Raw genomic sequence first — 19,619 nt, forward strand, 5'->3', positions numbered from 1 at the left:
GGGATTTCGTGCTTCGCAAGACGAAAAATTCGCTAGACGAAAAAACTCGCAGAACGAATTAATTTCGTCTTGCGAGGCACCACTGTAGCTGCACCTGCAGCATATCTCTTTTTTTTATCCAAAAATACAAGGGCTTTTACACTCGCCAGAAGCTTGGCTCTGCCCTCACCAGTCCTGGAAGGACCCTTTAAAAAAATCCCATATGCTCACAGACTCTGTGCCTGTTCATTGGGGGAGATAGGAAGCCCAGAGCACTTGTTCTTTAGATGTCCCATTTATGAAGAGGCACGTAGTGAGACCATTGATCCCCTGCTGGTGAGGCTCACTGACCTCCTGGAAAAGCAAAAAAATTGACCTTTTCCTGTTAGGCAAAGATCATAAGACAACCCGGATGGTCGCCAGATTCTGTGTACAGATCTGTAGGCACAGACCATCCCCCAACCCAAACTAGTTCGTTAAGAAAATCCCCAAACTCGGTTCCATGGGTGACTCTGGGTCTTCTCTCTGCAGTAGCTTATCTTAAAGTTTTAAGTGTCTATACGCTTATCACATTTATAAATTTTAAATTTATTGTTGTACATTGTTTTAAATGTTTGTTTTCCTTCTGGGATTGTACCCCCAAGTGTGTTTTATAAGCAGGTCTCCGACCGTAATAAATTATCTATCTATCACCATAATTTTCAGGGTAAGCTTTTTTTATTTGCGATTCTTTTTCTTATCAGCAGCTTGGTTATTAAATGCGATCTGATATGTTGCTAGGTTAATATTAAGGGACGTGGGTGGCGCTGTGGGTTAAACCACAGAGCCTAGGACTTGCCGATCAGAAGGTCGGCGGTTCAAATCCCCGCAATGGGGTGAGCTCCCTTTGCTCGGTCCCTGCTCCTGCCAACCTAGCAGTTTGAAAGCACATCAAAGTGCAAGTAGATCAATAGGTACCACTCCAGCGGGAAGGTAAATGGCATTTCCGTGCGCTGCTCTGGTTCGCCAGAAGCGGCTTAGTCATGCTGGCCACATGACCCAGAAGCTGTACGCTGGTTCCCTCAGCCAATAAAGCGAGATGAGCGCCAGAACCCCAGAGTCAGTCACGACTGGACCTAATGGTCAGGGGTCCCTTAACCTTAGGTTAATATTACACTGGATTTAACTGTATCTCGTGGTTTCATTTGCACAAACCGTTCCGTGATTTTCAACAAAAGAACGGTTTAGAAGAACATCGGAAGAGGCTGCTGGATGAGGCCAATGGTCTATCTAGTCCAACATCCTGTTCTCATGCTGGCCAAGAAGATGCCCCACTGGGAATGGCAGATGCCCACAAACAGGATTTGAGCACAAGCACACCCTCCTTCTCCTGTGGTTTCTTACAATGCAAATTTAGGAACTATTAGACTTGAAGGTCATTTTACCTACATAAAGTATGATTTGGGCATACAGTGGTGCCTCGCAAGACGAAAAGAATCCGTTCTGTGATTCTCTTCGTCTAGCGGTGTTTTTGTCTTGCGAAGCAAGCCCATTGAAGGATTAGTGGATTAGCGCTTTTAGCGGCTTTTAGCGGCTTATCTGCTGATCAGATCAGCTGATAAGCGGCTTAGCGGCTTAGAAAAAGGGGGGAGGAAAAAAACCCAGCAGGAACTCGCAAGACATTGTCGTCTTGCGAAGCAAGCCCATAGGAAATTTGTTTTGCGAAGCACCCCCAAAACGGAAAACTCTTTCGTCTAGTGAGTTTTCCGTCTTGCGAAGCATTCGTCTTGCGGGGCACCACTGTACCTTGGTTCTTGAATAGAATGTGTTCCGGGAGTCCATTTGACTCCCGGAACCGTTCGAAAACCAAGGTACGGCTTCCGATTGGCTGTAGGAGCGTCCTGCAGCCAATCAGAAGCCACGCTGGACATCTGGCTCCCGAAAATCGTTCAAAAACCGGAACATTCACTTCCGGGCTTCAATAGTTTGGAAGCCGATCTGTTCGGGAGGCCAAGGCATTTGAGATCCAAGGTACGACTGTAATTTTATTTTTTAAAAAAGAAAGAAATCAGTAAAAGTCAAGTCCAAAACAAGTGGTACCTCGGGTTACATACGTTTCAGGTTACATACACTTCAGACTACAGACTCCACTAACCCAGAAATAGTACCTCGGGTTAAGAACTTTGCTTCAGGATAAGAACGGAAATCGTGCAGCGGCGGCGCGGCGGCAGCAGGAGGCCTCATTAGCTAAAATGGTCTTCAGGTTAAGAACAGTTTCAGGTTAAGAATGGACCTCCAGAACGAATTAAGTTCTTAACCCGAGGTACCACTGCATGCACTTTGAAATGAAACTGCACATTAAAATAATTATCTACTTTACAGATCTGGCACAGGGTGTGACCTATCCTACACCTTTCAGAAGGGAGGGAGAAAAGGGAAAGATTCGTACATGCAGATATTCCTCACCTCTGTGGAGCCAGTGAAGGCGACTTTATCCACTTCCATGTGGGAAGAAATGGCCGCCCCTGCAGTGTGCCCGTAGCCAGTTATCACATTCACAACGCCTGGTGGGAATCCAGCCTGCAGGTTTATAAAGACAAGTGAAAACCTTCACAATAGTCTTGTCCATTCCAAAAATCAAAGGTTTGCCAGGGTGCTCAGAACTCAGCACCTCCATGTCTTCTGAGCACCCAGGCAAGGCAAAGAAGTGGAAAGGGTTTGTTTGGAGCTCGCGCATCGTCCGAGTCAGCTAGCAGTACAAGGAAGGGTGAAGAACGAAGCAGAGAGTGGCAGCCCTAGAGACCTCTCTCTTAACATTTAATTTTTTATTTATTAAATTTCCATACTACATAAAAGGGTGAGATGCCATTCCAATACAAAAGAAAAAACACACTGTCATAGACATATATAAACCTATATCCTCCCCCCTCGTGAATTCCCATCACCCCACCCTATCACTCCCCTCCACCACACCTCGACCTCCTTAACTTTTAATTTCAGTACTCTCATTGCAATCTTTATGTTATTGAATTTTAATCTCCTTACCGCATCCTAATTGGTTTTATCCTTTCCACTTGACTCCTTTAGTCTAAGCATATCAACATGTTCTGTTTTGAACAGTGTTTATTCCTATAGTCACCCCAGAGACCTCTCACCTCTTTGACCAGGCTGGCCATGTACAGGCCAGTCAGAGGCGTCTGCTCAGCCAATTTCATCACCACCACGTTCCCTGTGGCCAAGGCAGGCCCCAGCTTCCAAGCCTGCATCAGCAGCGGGAAGTTCCACTGCAATAAAGAGAAAGGGACCAGATCAACATTGAGGAAACACAGGAAGAGGAGGGAATCTGGGAGGGGACGGACGGACACACGTTTTATTTATGTACAGTGAGAAAGAGTGAGTAGGTGGCACAAGGGATATGAGGGTTCTGCCCGAGAAACAAAGAGCTAAGTGGGTAAAGTCCCTGAGAGTACAGTCATACCTCGCGTTACAGCCGCTTCAGGTTGTGTTTTTTTGGGTTGTGGACCACTGAAACCTGGAAGTAGAAGAACGGGTTACTTCCGGGTTCCAGCGCATGCATAGAAGCGCTAAATCACGCTTTGTGCATGCACACCGAATCACAACTCGCGCGTGCGAGGTTGAGATCGCTGCGGGTTGTGAACGTGCATCCCGCACGGATCACATTTGCAGCCCGACTGTCCTCTGTACATGCTTGCATCCATCGTTTTATTTATTATGCCTCCTTTCCATGGTTAAAACCATGCTCAAGGCGGCTAACAGCATGGAAAAAAGACAGCATAAAATAATAATGACAAACCTAACAAAGTACAGTGGTACCTCGGTTTTCGAGCGTCTCGGAAGCCAAATGTTTCAGTTTTCGAACGCCGAGAACCCAGAAGTAATTGCTTCTGTTTTCGAATGTGCCTCGCTTCCGCTGCGTGTTTTTCTGTTTTTCCAATCGAACTTGCAGCCAGCCCTCTGCGCCTCGGTTTTCGAACGTTTCGGAAGTCGAACGGTCTCCCGGAACAGATTACGTTCAAGAACCGAGGTACCCCTGTACAGTGGTGCCCCGCAAGAAGAACGTCTCGCGAGACGAAAAACTCGCAAGACGAAAGGTTTTTTCATTTTCAAGTTGCTTCGCAAGACGAATTTCCCTATGGGCTTGCTTCGCAAAACGAAGCTTGCCCCCGCACCCCGGACCTCTTTTGAAGCAAGGGGCGGTGGGGAGAAGATTGCTTCTCCCCGTTGCCAGCCCCGCAATCTCCGGGGACAGAGGGGAAGGCGTGCGCGCGCCTTCCCCTCTGTCCCCGGACCCCTTTTGAACCAAGGGGCGGCAACGGGGAGAAGCGATCTTCTTCCCTCCGCCCCTTGCTTCAAAAGAGGGGACAGAGGGGAAGGTGCGTGGCGCTTCCCCTCTGTCCCCGGACGGTCTCCATAGGAACGCATTGATTGATTTTCAATGCATTCCTATGGGAAACCGTGCTTCGCAAGACGAAAAACTCGCAAGAAGAAAAAACTTGCAGAACGAATTAATTTCGTCTTGCGAGGCACCACTGTACTTACATCTGGGGCAAACACTGAAGGAGAAAAGTGTTTTTTTTAAAGTCTTCTAAAAACTCTTCCTTCCTCTTTTCCCACTGACAGGAGCTTGTGTGTGGGAGGAGAGTGGCATGACAGGGTGGGCATGCTGGGCATGGTGCCAAACCTAGAGAGGCAGCGAGCAGAACATAAAAAGCTTCTGGGTTCCCCGGCTCTGGGGACAGACCTGCTTCCATCTTCCAGCAGCACCCTTACTTACCGGAATGATCTGTCCGCAGATCCCCACTGGCTCATGACGGGTATAGGTGAAGAAGTCCCCATCGAGAGGAATGGTCTTCCCTTGGATTTTGTCAGCCCAGCCAGCATAGTACCTGACGGAGAACCATTGATAATAATAATAAATTTTATTTATACCCCACCCTCCCCAGCCAAGACCGGGCTCAGAGCGGCTAACACCCGATACAAAAACAAATTGATTGAAATACAGCTTAAAAACAAGATTAAAAGACAACATTAAAACATCAAAATATAAAAATACAGCCTCATTTCAATGGAAACTCAAATCCAAAACTTTTTATGGGGGGATGAAAACGTCAAGTCTTCACCAAGGCTAACTTTCCAGACTGGTCCTACATGGGCCAGAAAAAAGCCAGGGAAGTCCCCAAACAGGAGTTCCATCACAGGAGGAGAAAGGAAAAAGGAAAGAAGGGGAGGGAATCAAATTGACTACAAGCCAAAAGCCAGGCGGAACAACTCTGTCTTACAGGCCCTGCAGAAAGAAATCAGATCCTGCAGGGCCCTGGTCTCATGAGACAGAGCATTCCACCAGGCTGGAGCCAGTGTTGAGAAGGCCCTGGCTCTGGTTGAGGCTAATCTAACTTCCTTAGGGCCCAGGACCACTAGGGTGTTGCTATTTATGGACCTTAAGGTCCTCCGTGGGGGTATCACATCAGTTTGACACACACACACACACACACACACACACTCCATAGACATCAGTGCAGGACATAGTTAAACAATGGAATGCCCTTCTTCTGCAGGAGGAAGTGATGGCCGCCAACTTGGATGGCTTTGAAAGAGGATTGGGTCAACTCATGAAGGAAAAGAAAGCTATCGATGGCTACTAGCCCAGTTGGCTAAGCTCTGCCTCCACAGTCAGAGGCAGCAAGGGTTGCTAGAAATTGCAGGAGGGAGTGCAATCTTGTGTTCAGGTCCTGCTTGCCCACAGCTGTCAACTTTTCCCTTTTCTTGCGAGGAATCCTATTCGAAATAAGGGAATTTCCCTTAAAAAAAGGAAAACGTTGACAGCTATGCGCTTGCCAGTTTCCCATTGGGGCATCTGGTTGGACACTGTGACAACAGGACGCTGGACTAGATGGGCCCAGTTTGGCCCGCTCCAGCCGGCTCTTCGCAAGTTGTTACAAAATTGACAGGCCTATTGTTTTAATTCTTCGTGTAATGTTCTTATACCCCACCCAGCTAACCATACTAAAACACAATATAATCACATAAAGCAATTAGAACAATGTATAATTCAAAAACAGGGACGCAGGTGGCGCTGTGGGTTAAACCACAGAGCCTAGGACTTGCTGATCAGAAGGTTGGCGGTTCGAATCCCCGCAACAGGGTGAGCTCCCGTTGCTCAGTCCCTGCTCTTGCCAACCTAGCAGTTCGAAAGCACGTCAAAGTGCAAGTAGATAAATAGGTACCGCTCTGGCGGGAAGGTAAACGGCGTTTCCATGCGCTGCTCTGGTTCGCCAGAAGCGGCTTCGTCATGCTGGCCACATGACCCAGAAGCTGTACGCCGGCTCCCTCGGCCAGTAAAGCGAGATGAGTGCAGCAACCCCAGAGTCGGCCACGACTGGACCTAATGGTCAGGGGTCCCTTTACCTTTATAATTCAATAACAATTCCCAAAGACAATGCCATTCCTGTAAAAGTGTTCAGATAACTACCAAAGGCTTGGCAAAATAAATAACCTTTAAGCCGATGCCCAAACATCAACAGCATGGAAGACCATTGAATCTCAGTCAGGAGAAGTTCCTATGTGGAGAGGCACCACGGAGAAGACCCTGCATCTGTCCCCAGTGCCCCCTCCCCGTTCCTCGCTCACTTATGGCACCGCTAGCAGAGCCTCCCTGACGATCTTAAAACTCAGGACAGAAAGTATTGGGGGAGCACTGACAATTCCCTAAGAATGGATGAATGAAAAAGAGTAACAGCAAATAAATTAAGACTGAAGTGATTGAAATCATTGGGCCTTTTTAAAAAAAATAAGAGCGCAGCACGCACGCACGCACACAGCGTTTCAGATGATTTTGGTAAAGCCTGGAGACCATTCATTGAATTTTATAATACAGAACAAAATAAATACAGCTGTTGCGTTCCATACTGCCTTATTAATTTTCTTTTCTTCTGATCCGTGAATAGGCATCTGTGCCTACACTGGTTTTTTCCATAGTGCAGTTATTGACTTTTATTGCTCTTATCTGTCGACAGGCATATATACTTAACTTTGTTTTCAATGAGCCAGTATAAATGCATAAAGATCAGACTCATCCCATGTGAGTGACTGTTCGCAACCAAGAGTCTGCTGAAATCAAGAGTTGAGCTGGTCTATAGCACCGGTTCTTAGGGAAAGCACTAAGGAATAACAGCTATTCACAGCTACACCAGGAGTCTATTTCTTAGCTAACCTCCACACTATCTCCAGAACCTATACAAAACTGTGAGCAATGCAGCTGAGCGCGCACACCACACCAGGAACAGCTCCTGTGCAATTCCTCTTTACTTCCATGAGGTTTGTGCAGGACAGACACGCCAAACTCCAATGCTCTCATGTTCCTCCCATGCCTGTTTAACGGTCAGGGCTACATAGAATCACATAATGGTATAGCTGAAAGAGGCCCCAAAGTGTCATATAATACAAGCCCCTGTGTGATTATTACGCCTCCTTACCGCAGGTGTTTGACAACCATGTCTAAATCCACCAGATAGGCGATCGAGTACGGCTTGCCGTTGTCCAAAGTTTCCAGGGCCTGCGAACAAACGGAAATCAGCAAACCCTGACGTGTTACAACTTTGATAGCTTTCAAGGAGGATACAGATAATTTTTGAGAGGTTAAGGTTATCGATGGCTACTAGTCATGATGGTGTCAGTTTGCATTTCTTAGTACAGACAGTATTGATCGGATGTATAGAGAGCTTTCATATTCTACTTAATTCCAGAGGGTTCTGGAAGCTTCTCTGTGTGAAAAAAACAAGCAGAGACTTCATGTTGTTTGGGTTATTCCTCATGCTCATTTGCCTTCACTAGCAGTAAAGCTCTGCTGCATGAAACACAATTGCCTCTGGTCTATTTTATGGGAATCCTGCAACGCGTTTAAGTTGTTACTCTGCTAAATATACATTGGAATCTGCTCTGGATGAATATTGAGTAGAATTTCAATGTCAGATGACTACAACCTACTTTGAGGATCGGAAGCAGCAGACCTCTAAATACCAATTTCTGGGGCACGCGGATGAGGGGAGAGCGTTCTTGCACGCAGGCACCTCGTGGGCCATTGTGAGACTTGCTGAAATAGGTTGGCCTCTTGTCTGATTCTTCCCACCCCACTGCCTGTTCCGGTTTTGAGGAACCAGATGCTACTAGGCACTTCCAAAAGTGAGACCTTCAGGTGTAGGTCAGTATATAAACTCAATGAAGAAGAGAAAGGATCCAAAAGAGGAAAAGAGGAGAATGCACCTGGGGGAAAAAAGTTCAAAACATACCGCCAGGTATGCACGGTCCCTCTCAACCAAATCAGCGAGGCGGTGCAAGAGTTTGCCCCGGTGGGCGGCGTCCATCCGCCTCCAGGGAGATCCAAATTTGAACGCCTCTTTGGCTGCCTGAACAGCTTTGTCTACGTCGGCCTGGAAGAGAATCAAGGTGGGACACAATGAGCAGGCAAATCCGCAAGCAGATCTGAGACTCCGGAGAACTGCTCATTCAGACACCAAGCTAGTCTACAGCATCTTCCCATTCTTCCATGGTGAGGGCATTAAGTCTAGGTCTCAGGAAAGCAAGAGATCCACTGAGGCAGTCTCTCTGTGAGAGGGACAGGGAGCCTGTGGTCTTCCAGATGTTGCCGGACTACAACTCCCATCACCCCTGACTCCTGCACACACTGCGTAGTGGTAATGGGAGGTGGAGTCTCTCAGGTTCCCCATCCCTGCTCTTTGGTATCGAACGACAGAACCATTTGCCCACTAAGGAAAATTACGTCTCTCAGAAGAATGTTTCCTACCATCTTATCTACAAGATCCAACAACTCTAAAATGTAAGAGAGCTTTTTTTATATACAGTGGTACCTCTGGTTACGAACTTAATTCTTTGCAGAGGTCCTTTCTTAACCTGAATCTGTTCTTAACCTGAAGCTCCACTTTAGCTAATGGGGCCTCCCGCTGCTGCCACGCCGCCGGAGCACAAATTCTGTTCTCATCCTGAAGCAAAGTTCTTAACCTGAAGCAATATTTCTGGGTTAGTGGAGTCTGTAACCTGAAGTGTATGTAACCTGAAGCGTATGTAACCCAAGGTACCACTGTAAATTTTCCTCCCAGAGGACTGAAACAACCTGATGTCAGAAAAGTCCACCGAACCTGTAGCAGCTGCCGTTAAATTGAGGACCTCTGAGCCTTGTTTTAAGTGGATTTGTTGTTTTTTGTGTTTTAAACCGTTTTTAATCATTTCATGTGCAAATTTCCTAGAAATGGTAGTTTAGAAGGTGAGATAATAAATAGTAGTAGTTAATAATAATAATAATAATAATAATAATAATAATAATAATAATAATAATAGAGAATTGCCTGCAAATAAGATGTGTGGGCAAGATTGCAGACAAAAATGTGTGTGTTAGGAGAAATGCAAACTAAAACACTGACAAACTCTTACAAGACCTTTTTCTTTCTTAACTGAGGCTGATGCAGATATGTGGTGCACTGCACCTAAGTTTAGGAAAACGAGAATCTGAGAGAAACCCAGACTGACAGATCTCCCCACTCTTCCTTCTTGCTCACTCTTCCTGGCCAGATACTACGCAGTTAATTATTCCTCCTTGGGTGCTGCCTGCAGGGAACAAGCTCCTGGGTGATGTACAGTTTTTGCTGTGTCATTCCTGTTTGCTAACCCAGCTTCTGCCCAGATATAACATTACCATGTGAAAAGGAACAGCCACATATTTGCTGCCAAAGCGCAGCCGTATAAAGGCCGGTGCTCTGGTAAAACAAGGAAATGTTTACTCTGTGTGTGGCCGTCTGCCAGGAGCAGCCTGTTTGTTTCGCAATCTCTGATTAAGGCCAGACAATCAGACGATTTCTATGTTGCTGGAAAGTTAGGTTTGGTGTAAAATCGAGAGGCAGAGATGGCAGAACCTGTAGAAAGCGGCAAGCCCTTAGGTGGTAAATTGCTGCTCTCCCTGTTCCTATAGGCTCACGGAAGCTTAAAATACAGGAATAGACATACTGCTACGACCCCAAATGCCATTGTAGGCTCGTATCTTTATTAAGGACACACACACCCCGCAAAAGGAAGGGTCACCAAGTTGCAACAAGCTCCTGAATCTGCCAGAACTTGCCAAGGCTCCATTAAAGCAGAAGGAAGCAGAGGACTAAATCAAAGCCCTCAAAAGTACCAAGAACCATAAAACTTAAAGGTGCCACATGACTCTTTGGGTCCAAGCTATCTGGGAGATTGTATCTCCTCATAAAAACCTGCCTGAGGGCTAAGATCTTCCAGTGAGTGTCAACATCAGAGGAACGGCTGGTGGTGGCACAAGACATTTTCCTGTGTCTGCTCCCAGATTGTAGGATTTCTTCCCACAAGAGGTCAGACTGGCAGGCTGAGACATTTCTGCCCAGACAGGTCCTTGGAAACTGAGGTGCAGGTGCTGCTAACCACAGCTGTCAGGGAAAATTAGGTTTTAATTGCTGGTCGTAAATGTGTTTTGATTTATTTCAACTACTTATATTTTATAATGATGTTCTTAACTGTGGGAAGCCGCTTTGAATCCCAGCTTGGGAGAAAGGCAGGATCTAAATAAGAAATAATAGTAAATACCTTAACAGTCAGTTTTGCAACAAGACTTGTGATATTATTCTTACCACGTGCCAGGGGCGAGGCTGAAATACAGATAGTACAATCCAGTACAGGGATGTCCAACAGATTGATCGTGATCTACTGGTAGATCCCAATGAGGTTTTGGTAGAGCTCTGGCTCCTTTTCCGTAGCATCGCTACAACTGACGCCTGCCTTGCCTTCCATGGTTGTATGATCTCTCAAAGACTGAGCTTTCTCTGTGCGATCTTTTTGTGAGTGACTTAACCCCTTTTCCCCATGCCTTTAACCCTCCCAAAAAGTGGAAATCCCCCCCAAAAGCTTATTTTTTAACCTCCCAAAAACGGGGCTCTTCTCCTCCCCTAAAAAAGCTCAGCAACTTTGAGCTGAACCCCCCAAAATGGGTCTTTCAGTCCCAAAAAAAGTTCAACAACTTTGAGCCAAACCCCCCCCCCAAATGGGAGTAATCACTGCCAGTTTATAATTCTGAAAGTAGATTGCAGTCTCTTGAGAGTTGGCCACCCCTGAGTGTACTAGATGGTCTGATTCCATTTAAAAGCAGCTGCTATTGTTCCAACTTGCTAACCCTTGCCAACCCGTGCTTTTCAAAACATCTGGAGGAGACTGGGTTGGCAAAGGCAACACGAAGCATAAACAAACTGGGACAGGCATTTCCCCTGACCCCACTGATGTGGTACCTTGTCTCCTTCTGCAACCTGGCAGATAACCTCCCCTGTGGACGGGTTGACGGTCGGGAATGTCTTCTTGCTGGCTGCATCGTGCCATTCATTGTTGATGAAGATCTGCAAATGAAAACGTGGACTGTAAGCTTTCGGGGCGCAAACGCTTCACAGCGACGGCTGATGGTGAAGAGATCGATGCTTCAGGAACCAACACACGACGGCTGACGGTGAAGAGATTGATGCTTCAGGAACCAACACACAGCTAGGCGGAACCTTAGTGTTGAGGGGCAGATTTGGGAGTGCCATTCCCCTCCTGAAGTAACCCCATAAAAGGTAAAGGGACCCCTGACCATTAGGTCCAGTCGTGGCCGACTCTGGGGTTGTGGCGCTCATCTCACTTTATTGGCAGAGGGAGCCAGAGTACAGCTTCCGGGTCATTCAGGACTCCCTGGTCCTGAATGGGGTAACTGTGCCCCTGAAGGACCAGGTGCGTAGCCTGGGAGTCATTTTGGACTCACAGCTGTCCATGGAGGCGCAGGTTAATTCTGTATCCAGGGCAGCTGTCTACCAACTCCACCTGGTACGCAGGCTGAGACCCTACCTGCCCATGGACTGTCTTGCCAGAGTGGTGCATGCTCTAGTTATCTCCCGCTTGGACTACTGCAATGCGCTCTACGTGGGGCTACCTTTGAAGGTGACTCAGAAACTACAGTTACAGATAGGTAGCCGTGTTGGTCTGCCATAGTCAAAATAAAAAAATTCCTTCCTGTAGCACCTTAAAGACCAACTAAGTTAGTTCTTGGTATAAGCTTTCGTGTGCATGCACACTTCTTCAGATCGGAAACTACAGCTAATCCAGAATGCGGCAGCTAGACTGGTGACTGGGGGCGGCCGCCGAGACCACATAACACCGGTCTTGAAAGGACCTACATTGGCTCCCAGTACGTTTCCGAGCACAATTCAAAGTGTTGGTGCTGACCTTTAAAGCCCTAAACGGCCTCGGCCCAGTATACCTGAAGGAGCGTCTCCACCCCCATCGTTCTGCCTGGACGCTGAGGTCCAGCGCCAAGGGCCTTCTGGCGGTTCCCTCATTGCGAAGGAAGCAAAGCTACAGGGAACCAGGCAGAGGGCCTTTTCGGTAGTGGCGCCCGCCCTGTGGAACGCCCTCCCATCAGATGTCAAAACGATAAACAACTACCTGACATTCAGAAGACATCTTAAGGCAGCCCTGTTCAGGGAAGTTTTTAATGTGTGACATTTTAGTGTTTTTTTGGTTTCTATGGAAGCCGCCCAGAGTGGCTGGGGAAACCCAGCCAGATGGGCGGGGTACAAATAATAAATTATTATTATTATTATGTGGCCAGCATGACTAAGCCGCTTCTGGCAAACCAGAGCAGCGCACGGAAATGCTGTTTACCTTCCCGCCGGAGTGGTACCTATTTATCTACTTGCGCTTTGACGTGCTTTTGAACTGCTAGGTTGGCAGGAGCTGGGACTGAGCAATAGGAGCTCACCCCATTGCAGGGATTCGAACTGCCGACCTTCTGATCAGCAAGCCCTAGGCTCTGTGGTTTAACCCACAGCGCCACCTGCGTCCCTATCGTAAACCCCACTGTAAACGAAGACCCACAGATGCTCAAATACTGAAGTGGACCCTCAAGCACTACCCTGAACGAAAGAAATTTCAAGTAGTGGCCTGCACAGCATCTTAAGCATTAAAAGAAAGCAAGAGAGCAAGAAATATTGGCCTATTCAAAACAGCTGCTGCCCTAGGTGTTAATATTCTTTAGCCATTTATGAAAAACCTTTGATACATACAGCAACCGTTGATTCAGAAACTGCCGCCCAGCTCATTTACCCAGCACAAACAGAGATAAGAACCAGAGATAAGCACTTATCAGAGCGTAGCAAAAGGGACAATACCCTCTTCCAAAACAAGTAACTGATTCAAGAAAAAATAAGAAGTGGCCCAAGCATGCCTGACAGCTTGCAACACAAAAAATAGCTAAGATGTTTGCCAATAAAAATAAATACAACCCGCCATTTACAACAAGGATAATTGCTGCCCCGATCTTCCCGGTTGCTTGGGGAGGAGAAGGCAATCTTTGTGGCCCCTTTTCAAATGCCAGCACCTGTCCCATAGTGCTAGTTAGAATACAATTTGGCCCAGATATTGTAATTCTGTAGTAGTGGTGGTGGTAATAATAATAATAATAATAATAATAATAATAATAATAATAATAATATTTTATTTATACCCCGCCCTCCCTGGCCAGAGCCGGGCTCAGGGCGGCTAACACCAATAAAATTACAATAAAACATAATAGGGGACGACGACAAACAAATCAACACCCAGTTTATTAAAATATGGGTTAAAATACAATTTTAAATGCAGCCTCATTTTAATAAATCAAAACCATAAGGGGAGGGAAACATAAGGGTCAGACTGAGTCCAAACCAAAGGCCAGGAGGAACAGCTCTGTCTTGCAGGCTCTGCGGAAAGATGTCAAGTCCCGCAGGGCCCTAGTCTCTTGTGACAGGCATTCCACCAAGTTGGGGCCAGTACTGAAAAGGCCCTGGGCCTAGTTGAGACCAATCTAACCACCTTGAGGCTTGGGACCTCCAACGTGTTGTTATTTGTGGACCTTAAGGTCCTCCGAGGGGCATACCAGGAGAGGTGGTCCCAAATTGTGTGTCCTAGGTTCATTTTGACAGCAGCTCCGAACAGCTGACAAAATTGTACACATACAGGAAGCATTTGTTTGGTCTGCATTCTTAACTAAACCAACTCGATTTGCACTTTGTATATTAATACACAGACCTCTTAACCTTTTAGAATTTGCATTTCTCTGACTTGGGCAATACAGTTCCTGTTTCACAATCCATTCAAAATGTGTATTTCACCGCCCCATATCACTGCTTAATGTGGATTACAAAATTTTTGCAGATATTTTGGCTAAAAGATTAAAAAAGGTGTTAGTAGAAGAAATTCATAAGAACCAAGCGGGCTTTCTCCCGGGCAGACATTTGTCTGACAATATGAGGAGGTCGTTGAAATAAGTGAAGTGAATGAAAGATAAGATATTGAAATTGTTTGATGTGTTTTAAATGGTTTTTGTTTTGTTTTGTTAGTTTAAGTGTTAGTGTTATGTAGTGTCTTTGTATTGTATTGTCTTTTTTTCCCTTTCTTGTGTTTAAACTGTTGGAAAAGTAATAAATATTATTTAAAAAAAACAAAAACAAAATGTGTATTTCATGATAAAATACAATCAGAACTGCATGCTTTTAATAACATGCATATTAAATACGGATTATGTGATAAAATACATATTTAAGGACATATCTGAAGAAAAATGTGCATATGAATTTTCATACAGATTTAAAAAGAAATCTCAGACTAATGCAATAACTAGACCAAATGTCCTAGTGAACAAACACAGAGCTACAATTTCCAGTGTGGTTTAACAAGCAATCCCTCCTCCCAGGGAACTCTGGGAATTGAAACACTGGAAGGGGAATCAGGGCCCTCCTGACCACTCTCAGCACCCTTTGCAAACTACAGCTCCCAGGATTTGGGGGAAAACTGTGACTGTTTAAAGTCGTATCACAGTGCTTTAAAGGTACCATGCAGATAGGGTCTGAGTTAATGCAGAAGCGGGGAGAAGGCAACCAGTGTTTTCCACATCGGTTTGTCAGCTGCTTGGTTTCAAAAGTGAGACGAAAAGGAAGGTGGAAGTTTTGGGAAGAAGCTAGCCGCTGCTCCCAGCCGCGGAGAGTTCAAAAGCCAAACTTTTACAATCTGGGGCTGTAAACTGAGAGGTCAGGGTATCTTGCCAAGTGCTGCATAACTCACACAAAAAAATTCCAGATCAACATTTTCTCTACAATGAACAAGGATGAAGTCTGATTGTTTGTTTCGTAGAAGGCAGATTACGGAGGACGCATGATAAGAGTGCATATCTACTTATGCAACCTTCCTAATCTGGGAACTGAAGAGCAGAACCTATGCTAGCAATTCTTGTAGTAAACCAGTATAAAGTAAGCAGCACATAAGCGGCACACAAAACGCTACCAAATCATTCTACGTTCTAAATCTTATATTAATAATCCAAAAATTGAGAGAGCTATGTACCAGATCTACTCTTGTCTTGAGCATTTATTCATTTACTTAGCATATGAAGTTGAATGTATGTAAATACACCAAAATCTTGAGAGAGAATTTCCTGAAGAAATAAATTACCGTATTTTTTGCTCTATAAGACTCACTTTTTCCCTCCTAAAAAGTAAGGGGAAATGTGTATGTGTCTTATGGAGCGAATGCAGGCTGCGCAGCTATCCCAAAAGCCAGAACAGCAAGAGGGATTGCTGCTTTCACTGCGCAGTAATTCCTCTTGCTGTTCCGGCTTCTGAGATTCAGAATTTTTTTTTTCTTGTTTTCCTCCTCCAAAAACTAGGTGCTTCTTGTGGTCTGGTGTGTCTTATAGAGCGTAAAATACGGTAAATATTGTAGCTTAATCTAAGAGGAAATGTTAACTTTGGACTTGAATGTTTATAAATATATCAGAACCGTGAGAGAGAACTTACTAAAGAAGCCCAAGACTCTTCATGGGCGAAACAGGTGACAAACGCCAGAACCCTGTCTAACTCTTGCGCGTAACATCCCTGACACTTCATTTGATCAAACTTATCCTTGTTGATATCTAACCCTTAAGCGCAACATCCCTGACACTTCGTTTGATCAAACTTACTTTTGTTGATATCTACAGAAGCCTGGCTAAAGGAACTTTAAAGACTGAATCTTCCTTTTGGACACAATTTAAAGGACTTTAAATTTGTGGCTTCGGTAGTAGATCTTGTACATAGCTCTCTCAATTTTTGGATTATTAATATAAGGCTTAGAACGTAGAATGGTTTGGTAGCGTTTTGTGTGCCGCTCATATGCTGCTTACTTTATACTAGACCCAGAAGGAAGGCACATGTGCCAGTCTACTGGGCCCACACTACTTGCAATATTATATGCCTCCACCATGTTTTCCCCAAAGTCTTTTTGGGCTGATGGCCTTGGGCACCATGGAGACCAGATAAATTAATTTAGAGTAAGAGGGTGAGAGGATAGAAGTTTATAAAAACATGCATGCAGAAAGCAGAGAAAAGTTCTCTAATACAGTATTCCCATGTCAGATCTCAGCCCTCAAGCATTTCTCTTCTATTTCTAACTTATTCATAGCAATCTTCTGAGTCTGTTACTGGAAACCATAGGACAGGCATCCCCAAACTCAGCCCTCCAGATGTTTTGGGACTACAACTCCCATCATCCCTAGCTAACAGGACCAGTGCTCAGGGATGATGGGAATTGTAGTCACAAAACATCTGGAGGGCCGAGTTTGGGGGTGCCTGACATAGGAGAACAGAGTGTTCTGGTGCTCAGGTCCTGCTTGTGGGTTTCCTGCAGGCATCTGGTAAGAGCAGGATCGTCCATGGGCCTGATCCAGCAGGTAATAATAATAATAATAATAATAATAATAATAATAATAATAATAAATTTATTATTTATACCCAGCCCATCTGGCTGGGCTTCCCCAGCCACTCTGGGCAGCTTCCAACAAAATATTAAAATACAGTAATGCATCAAACATTAAAAGCTTCCCTAAACAGGGCTGCCTTCAGATGTCTTCTAAAAGTCTGATAGTTGTTGTTCTCTTTGACATCTGGTGGGAGGGCGTTCCACAGGGCGGGTGCCACTACCGAGAAGGCCCTCTGCCTGGTTCCCTGTAACTTGGCTTCTCACAGTGAGGGAACTGCCAGAAGGCCCTCAGCACTGGATCTCAGTGTCCGGGCAGAACGATGGGGGTGGAGATGCTCCTTCAGGTATACAGGACCGAGGCCATTTAGGGCTTTAAAGGTCAGCACCAACACTTTGAATTGTGCTTGGAATTGAATTATGTTCTTACAGCCTCCCATCAACCTCTAAGAACAGAGGTGAGAACCTCAGGTCTGGGAGACAAATGCAATGTCCTCTATCACAACACCCAGAAAGAGCAAAATATACAGTGGTTGATATTCAGAACTGCCCACTGAGAGCTGATTTCTTTCCCTTTTTCTGCCCCCACAGTCACCAGTCTGCCAAGCACACTCCGTTCCTGAACGGATGCAAGAATTACAACGACCACCCCTCCGCCAGCAAAAGTAACAAGCTTGCACTGCTGTGGGGTTTTTTTTTTTCCTTTATCAGGGAAGAGTTGGTCAAGGATCAGAGTGCACACATCTTTCTCTAAAGCACCCCGTCAGCAATCCCTAAGGCAACACACGAAAGTCACCGTGCAGGAAAATCTGGCTGCCTTTCTAGTTCTCTCTGGCTAACGGCATGGCACACCACCAAGAACTGTTAACAAAAATCCGATTAGAATAAAATGGTCAAAGAAGTTGGGGCCACACCCTCAACAGTCCACCAGCAGCTCAAAAAGAAAGGGGGGGGGAGAAAGGGAAGAAAAGGAGGATTATTTGTAGATAATAAATCATGTTATATAAGTAGTACACACATTCAAAGTCTTAACTAGCTTGTCTTACATCTCCTCCGAGATGCTCTAAGTTCCAGCCAACTTCGGCTTGGTACCTTCCAGACTACAACTTCCATCAGCCCCAGCCAGCACAGCTCCACGATGGTGGAAGCACAAACGCGCTGGCTGATGGGAGTTGTAGTCCAAAACATCACATTATACATTTTAAGTGCTATTGATACCATTTTGAATAATCATGGACACCCCCCCAAGAGCTGTAGTTTGTAAAGGATGCTGAGAGTTGCTAGGAGACCCTATTCCCCTCCCAGAACGACAATTCCCAGGTTGGTTTAACAACCAATTCCTCTTTCCAGGAAACACTCCGAATTGTCGCTCTGGGAAGAGACTGGGGAAAGGTCTCCTAACAGCTCTCAAGCGCCCTGCACAAACTACAACTCCCAGAATTCTGTGGGGCAAGCCAGGACTGTTTAAAGTGGTATCATACTGCTTGAAAAGTACATATGGCCTTAGTCAGGGCAATTGGCTGCAAAACATATAACAACAATAACAACAACAACAATAATTTATTATTTATACCCCACCCATCTGGCTGGGTTTCCCCAGCCATTCTGGGCGGCTTCCAACAAAATATTAAAATACAATAGTCCTTCGGATATTAAAAGCTTCCCTAAACAGGGCTGTCTTCAGATGTCTTCTAAAAGTCTGGTAGTTTTTTCCTTTGACATCTGGTAGGAGGGCGTTCCACAGGGCGGGTGCCACTGCCAAGAAGGCCCTCTGCCTGGTTCCCTGTAACCTTACTTCTCGCAATGAGGGAACCGCCAGAAGGCCCTCGGCGCTGGACCTCAGGGTCCGGGCAGAACGATGGGTATGGAGACGCTCCTTCAGGTATACTGGACCGAGGCCGTTTAGGGCTTTAAAGGTCAGCACCAACACTTTAAATTGTGCTCGGAAACGTACTGGGAGCCAATGTAGGTCTTTCCAGACCAGTGTTATGTGGTCTTGGCAGCCACTCCCAGTCACCAGTGTAGCTGCCACATTCTGGATTAGTTGTAGTTTCCGGGTCCCCTTCAAAGGTAGCCCCACATAGAGCTCTTTGGGGAAATTGTGGCTGACAAACAACGCCTATCAATGATTTGGGACAGGATCTCGAATCACTCTTGCTGGAGGGTTGGGGAGTCGGAGAAGGAACCTCTAAGGTCAGGAAGTTTCAGAGAAAACAGAAGCAACAGCCCAAGCAAGTGGCAAGGAGGACTCCTCCTGAGAAACCAGAAGCCCCTGGCCCAAAATTAAGTTTCTAGACAGTAGCTAGCTATTCTCTCCATTTGCAAAACCCAAGACTGAGTGTGGATCATGGGTAGGCATACTAAGACCTGGGGGCCGGATCCGGCCCAATCGCCTTCTAAATCTAGCGCATGGACGGTCTGGGAATCAGCATGTTTTTACATGAGTAGAATGTGTCCTTTTATTTAAAATGCACCTCTGGGTTATTTGTGGGGCATAGGAATTTGTTCATATATTTTTTTCAAAATATGGTCTGGCCCGCCACAAGGTCTGAGGGACAGTGGACCGGCCCCCTGCTGAAAAGGTTTGCTGACCCCGGTGTGGATCCTCACACAGCTAAAAACTACACCATCCAGACAGAGGAGAGGAGGACCGGCAGGCTTGCAGAAGTGCAAACCTTTTGGGGAGGACAAGCAATGTTAATGGGACACCGGTGGCGCTGTGGATTAAACCACAGAGCCTAGGACTTGCCGATCAGAAGGTCAGCGGTTCGAATCCCTGCGACGGGGTGAGCTCCCGTTGCTCGGTCCCTGCTCCTGCCAACCTAGCAGTT

The 19,619-nt window shown here is 45.9% G+C and overlaps 1 protein-coding gene across 1 annotated transcript in view; it reads right to left on the reverse strand.

Moving 5' to 3' along the window:
- Positions 1–19,619, reverse strand: part of ALDH2 (aldehyde dehydrogenase 2 family member) — a 34,384-nt gene that overhangs the window by 12,793 nt on the left and 1,972 nt on the right. Inside the window, exons 2-7 of the mRNA XM_082230169.1 lie at positions 11,283–11,387; positions 8,265–8,405; positions 7,452–7,531; positions 4,754–4,865; positions 3,114–3,242; positions 2,425–2,538 (exon numbers count right to left, since the gene is read on the reverse strand). Coding sequence (XP_082086295.1) covers positions 2,425–2,538; positions 3,114–3,242; positions 4,754–4,865; positions 7,452–7,531; positions 8,265–8,405; positions 11,283–11,387 — 681 coding nt within the window. The remainder of the gene's footprint in view (positions 1–2,424; positions 2,539–3,113; positions 3,243–4,753; positions 4,866–7,451; positions 7,532–8,264; positions 8,406–11,282; positions 11,388–19,619) is intronic.

The sequence above is a fragment of the Podarcis vaucheri genome (genome assembly GCF_965113315.1).
Source record: "Podarcis vaucheri genome assembly, chromosome: 7".
In the NCBI taxonomy this organism is placed as follows: Eukaryota; Metazoa; Chordata; class Lepidosauria; order Squamata; family Lacertidae; genus Podarcis; species Podarcis vaucheri.